At 43.9% G+C, this 6215-nt stretch overlaps 1 protein-coding gene across 1 annotated transcript in view; it reads left to right on the top strand.

The window, feature by feature from the left end:
* The window catches only part of cand1 (cullin-associated and neddylation-dissociated 1), a 64114-nt gene extending 57899 nt beyond the window's left edge, over positions 1–6215 (top strand). Inside the window, 2 exon segments of the mRNA XM_039791231.1 lie at positions 3454–3561; positions 5965–6215. Coding sequence (XP_039647165.1) covers positions 3454–3561; positions 5965–6189 — 333 coding nt within the window. The 3' untranslated portion in view covers positions 6190–6215.

Raw genomic sequence — 6215 nt, forward strand, 5'->3', positions numbered from 1 at the left:
TTCCGATTTTTCATTGAGTTAGGCCAGCCGATACCGATTTTAGCCGATACGATTTAATTTTTTCTAACCACTTTACAGCACACACAAATATTTATTTTCTATCTTTTCTTTAATAGAATTTTTTTACATTTTGCACAGAACATTGAACATTTTTTTGAACAGATAATCGATCGCTATAAAATACAACTATAAATTACTCCTGGTGTGGGAAATTAACACACATTTAAAGTGCAATGTTATGGAAGAACCATTTCCTTCTTTTCACATCAAATATCCAACTACATTTATTTTAATATATTTAGCAAACTAAACTTCTGTATGTATAAAAACAGGGAAAACAGGTAATGGCAATGAAATAATATATAAATAACAAATAAAAATAAAATAAATATAGCCTTAATGCAGTATAAAGATATTTCTCAAAACGCACACATGCACCCCCACTAACCTGGAAAGCGTTTTAAACAGTAACGTTACTACAGCGCGTCCACTGGGGATGTCACCATACCAGAAATTTTTTTTAATTTAATTTAGTTGAAAACAGTGCTGGTGAAATTCCACGATCCTCGATAACCAATTCGATAGTACGGCCAACAACAAAACCATAAATCCCATAGGGTTAGGGCTCGGGCAATGTATGGATGTTATATCGAAATATGAGACTAGATATCGTCTTACATTTTGTATATAGTACAGGCCAAAAGTTTGGACACACCTTCTCATTCAATGTGTTTCTTTATTTTCATGACTATTTACATTGTAGAAACTATGAATGAACACATATGGAATTATGTACTTAACAAAAAAGTGTGAAATAACTGAAAACATGTCTTATATTTTAGATTCTTCAAAGTAGCCACCCTTTGCTTTTTTTGATAACTCTGCAAACCCTTGGTGTTCTCTCAATGAGCTTCATGAGGTAGTCACCTGAAATGGTTTTACCTTCACAGGTGTGCTTTGTCAGGGTTCATTTGTGGAAGTTTTTCCCTTATTAATAAAAAAGCAAAGGGTGGCTACTTTGAAGAATCTAAAATATAAGACCTGTTTTCAGTTATTTCACACTTTTTTGTTAAGTACATAATTCCATATGTGTTCATTCATAGTTTTGATACCTTCAGTGACAATCTACAATGGAAATAGTCATGAAAATAAAAAGGAAACACATTGAATGAGAAGGTGTGTCCAAACTTTTGGCCTGTACTGTATATCGTAACATCAGTTTATTTGTGAGGGACATATAGACATTGTTACATCTAAAGTGTGAATGGGACTTCTAGCCGTAGGCTGACTTGCAGTCCTTGTCCCTGGTTAGGCTTTTAGAAATGACACACGTGGTAAAACACTTAAAAAAATAGACTAAAGTGGCCGGGTTGGATCAGTGGGTACAGCAGGCGCACATTGACATAGAGGCTTATGCCTTGACGCACAGGTCTAGGGTTCGAGTCCGACCTGTGACGATTTCCTGCATGTCTCCCCTCTCTCTCTCTCTCCCGTTTCTCACCTAGCGGTCCTGTCCATTAAAGGTGGAAAAGCCCCAAAAAATAATCTTTAAAAAGATTGCAGGTGGAGACGGTTAAAAACATTCGCTCCATGTAGCCACCCCTCCCCCTCCTGGAAAAACATCCTAGGGGAAACACTGGTGTTCATATTTTGGGAAAGCACCAATAATAACCCCTACAATGTCGCGGCAACATGGACATCGATGTATTTGGTCCAAAATATCAGATATTAGATTTTCTCTCTAAATCCCACGTACCGAACGGGACGTAAAACATTTAAACGTTACAGGAACGACCAACCACAGCAGCTCGTAGCCTCTTCAAGAATTTAAAACGGACAACTGGAAGTGTGCCGACCGTTAGCGGATGTGGGGTGGAGTTTATCTTTTTACTGTTTACGCACAGCGCACGCACAGCTTGCGCACGCAGCGCACAAGCGCATTACAGCGCACGCACAAGCGCCCACCAGCCGCACAGCGCACACAGCCCAGCACAAGCGCACACACAGCCCAGCACCGCGCGCTTTACACGCACACACAACGCATTAATAGCGCACGAAAAGCGCTTACAAGCACACAGCGCACACAGCTACAATAATAGCGCACAGCGCACGCAACACAGCGTTACAATAGCACAGCGCACGCGCACAGCCCAACACAGCGCGACGCTGACGCCGCGACAGCACACACAGCCCAGCACAGCGCACACACAGCCCAGCACAGCGCACACACAGCACAGCGCACACACAGCCCAGCACAGCGCACACACAGCCCTAACTGCAACAGCGCACACAGCCAGCATACGCACAGCGCACACAGCCAACACAGCGCACACACAGCCCAGCACAGAAGCGCACGCACGCCTTACGCACACGCACACACAGCCACTGCGCACACACAGCCCAGCACAGCGCATTTAGCACAAAGCGCATATCGGCCAACACAAACGCACACAGCACAAGCGCGCACAGCACAGCCCAACAACGCACAGCGCACGCAGCGCACAGCGCAAGCATTGCGCACAGCGACCACGCGGCACAACTACCCAGCGCCCGCACTACGCACAAGCGCACACACAGCCCAGCACAACGCACGCACAGCGCAACACAGCGCCGCACAGCACAGCGCACAGCTCAAGCCCCGCGACACAGCCAGCACAGCGCACGCAAAAGCGCATTACACGTACAAGCGCACACACAGCCCAGCACAGCGCTACACAGCCCGCACAGCGCGACGCGCGCGCTGGCACAAGCGCACGCGACAGCGCTTACACACAGCGCCCAGCACAGCGCGACGCACAGCACAGCGCACGCACAGCACAGCGCACACACAGCCCAGCACAGCGCACAGCACAGCGCACGCACAGCACAGCACAGCGCACGCACAGCACAGCGCACGCACAGCACAGCGCACGCACAGCGCAGCGCTGCGCTGTGTGAGTCACGGGCAAAACGAGACAGCGAGCTTTCGTTTTGGGATTATGTAGGCGTGAATATATTTCAGTTTTTGGACCCAGCACAGCGCTGTGAAACTTAAAATTTTGTTTTATCTCAACAAAAGATATTTACTTACTTACATTAAATTCCGTCATTGGGGCGGCTGGGTAGCTCACCTGGTAGAGCGCGCGCCCATATCCGGAGGTCCGACTCCGACCTGCGGCCCTTTGCTGCGTGTCATTCCCCCCTCTCTCTCTCTCTCTCTCTCTCTCTCTCTCTCTGTCTCTCTCTCTCTCTCTGTCTCTCTCTCTCTCTCTCTGTCTCTCTCTCTCTCTCTCTCTCTCTCTGTCTCTCTCTCTCTCTCTCTCTCTCCCCCCTTTCACGTCTAAGCTGTCCTATCAAGTAAAGGCCTAAAAATGCCCCAAAAATCATCTTAAGAAAAACAATTCCATCATTGGTTGTACTTGTACTACTAGTACTGCTGTTGTTTCTGCTGCTGACTGTTGTTGTTGTTGTCAGATGCTGACGTTCCTGATGCTGGCCCGGCTGTCCTCTCTGTGTCCCAGTGCTGTTCTACAGAGACTGGACAGACTGGTGGAGCCGCTGAGAGCCACATGCACCACCAAGGTACACACACACACACACACACACACACACACACACACGCTACACAAACTACACACACACACACACACACACACACACACACACACACACACACTGCACCGGTACTAGGGCTGCACGATATGAGGAAAATATGCAATATGTGATACTGCTGTTGAATATCGCTATTAACGATATTACTCGCCATACATAAACAGATCTACTCAGTTCTGGGCGCCTGGGTAGCTCACCTGGTAGCGCGCGCCCATATATAGAGGTCTGTTCCTCGACGCAGAGGCCCAGGGTTCGAATCCAACCTGCGGCACTTTCCTGCATGTCTTCCCCCCCACTCTCTCCCCTCTCATGTCTCCGCTGTCTTATCGATTAAAGGCAGAAATGCCCCCCAAAAAATATACTCGGTTCTCCATTTCTGCTGCTTTTAGTGTTCTTCTACAATACCACAAACTGCTAGTTGAATTAAAATAAATAAATAAAAGGAAATCATTTCCAACATTTGTTTTGAACAAATTGAACATTATATTGAATATTGATATAAAAGGCAGCACTAAAGAGTGGCAGTTACATACAGCCTTTTGTGATGTATATATTGCGCCAGTTGATATCGCGATAACGATGAAAAAAAAAAACTTTTATATTGTGCAGCCCTAACTGAGACATGTCCTGTTCTCTTTATTTATATATTTTATACTGTCCAACCAGTAGAACATGTCCTGTTCTCTTTATTTATATATTTTATACTGTCCAACCAGTAGAACATGTCCTGTTCTCTTTATTTATATATTTTATACTGTCTAACCAGTAGAACATGTCCTGTTCTCTTTATTTATATATTTTATACTGTCCAACCAGTAGAACATGTCCTGTTCTCTTTATTTATATATTTTATACTGTCCAACCAGTAGAACATGTCCTGTTCTCTTTATTTATATATTTTATACTGTCCAACCAGTAGAACATGTCCTGTTCTCTTTATTTATATATTTATACTGTCCAACCAGTAGAACATGTCCTGTTCTCTTTATTTATATATTTTATACTGTCTAACCAGTAGAACATGTCCTGTTCTCTTTATTTATATATTTTATACTGTCCAACCAGTAGAACATGTCCTGTCCTGTTCTCTTTATTTATATATTTTATACTGTCTAACCAGTAGAACATGTCCTGTTCTCTTTATTTATATATTTTATACTGTCCAACCAGTAGAACATGTCCTGTCCTGTTCTCTTTATTTATATATTTTATACTGTCCAACCAGTAGAACATGTCCTGTTCTCTTTATTTATATATTTTATACTGTCCAACCAGTAGAACATGTCCTGTTCTCTTTATTTATATATTCTATACTGTCCAACCAGTAGAACATGTCCTGTTCTCTTTATTTATATATTTTATACTGTCTAACCAGTAGAACATGTCCTGTTCTCTTTATTTATATATTTTATACTGTCCAACCAGTAGAACATGTCCTGTCCTGTTCTCTTTATTTATATATTTTATACTGTCCAACCAGTAGAACATGTCCTGTCCTGTTCTCTTTATTTATATATTTTATACTGTCCAACCAGTAGAACATGTCCTGTTCTCTTTATTTATATATTTTATACTGTCCAACCAGTAGAACATGTCCTGTTCTCTTTATTTATATATTTTATACTGTCCAACCAGTAGAACATGTCCTGTCCTGTTCTCTTTATTTATTATTGAAATAGGGCCTCCCGTTAGCATCCCATTGACTCCCATTCATTCTGGCGCCACTTTGACAGAGAATAACTTTACATCTGAAGAGTTTAAAGACTCTATTTGTCCGTTGTTTATTTCTAAAGAAACACGACAATGTATAAAAGGCTCCATTACCTTGTACCTCACGTTATGGCTCCGTAGCAGACGCTTTTATAACAATAGGCTAACGATTGGGTCATAACCACGAGACTTACTGTCACACAGTAGAGGAATTACCGTATAGTACAGGAGAAGCTCTCAGGCAGTTTGGACTTCCATTATCTGTTTAGGTTTAATTACTAATGTTAACTAGCATGTTAGTGATCAGTAATTAGCCTGTGCCTATGTTATCTCCTTACATATACCTACGCTCTCCGTCTCTGTAAGATTGGGAATGATTGAGATTTCTCTCGGCACAGCTACCAGAAGACTTCACACTTTCAGACACGTTGCTCACGTCACATCTAGGTTGTCTCTCTCAGTTGGAGGCTGCTCAGTAACGCTCAGCCAGCACCGGGAAAGAGACTTCTAACATCCTTCACTGGTCTCCGTCCAGAGACACTGGACCTGGTGGTCCATTCTTATATACGGTCTATGGGTAGGACCGGGCTAGAGGGTTAGGGCCAATGTGAAAATGTATTTGAGTTAAAAAGTATAACGTGGCTTTTTAAATGGCCTCTGCAGGTGAAGGCGAACTCGGTGAAGCAGGAGTTTGAGAAGCAGGACGAGCTGAAGCGGTCGGCGATGCGAGCCGTCGTGGCGCTGCTGACGATCCCCGAGGCCGAGAAGTCGCCGCTGATGTCGGAGTTCCAGTCCCAGATCTCGTCCAATCCGGAGCTGGCGGCCATCTTCGAGTCCATCCAGAGGGACTCCAGCTCCGCCAACATGGAGTCCATGGACACCAGCTAGAGAGAGACGATCGGACACACAACTTC

The sequence above is a fragment of the Perca fluviatilis genome, chromosome 23 (genome assembly GCF_010015445.1).
Source record: "Perca fluviatilis chromosome 23, GENO_Pfluv_1.0, whole genome shotgun sequence".
In the NCBI taxonomy this organism is placed as follows: Eukaryota; Metazoa; Chordata; class Actinopteri; order Perciformes; family Percidae; genus Perca; species Perca fluviatilis.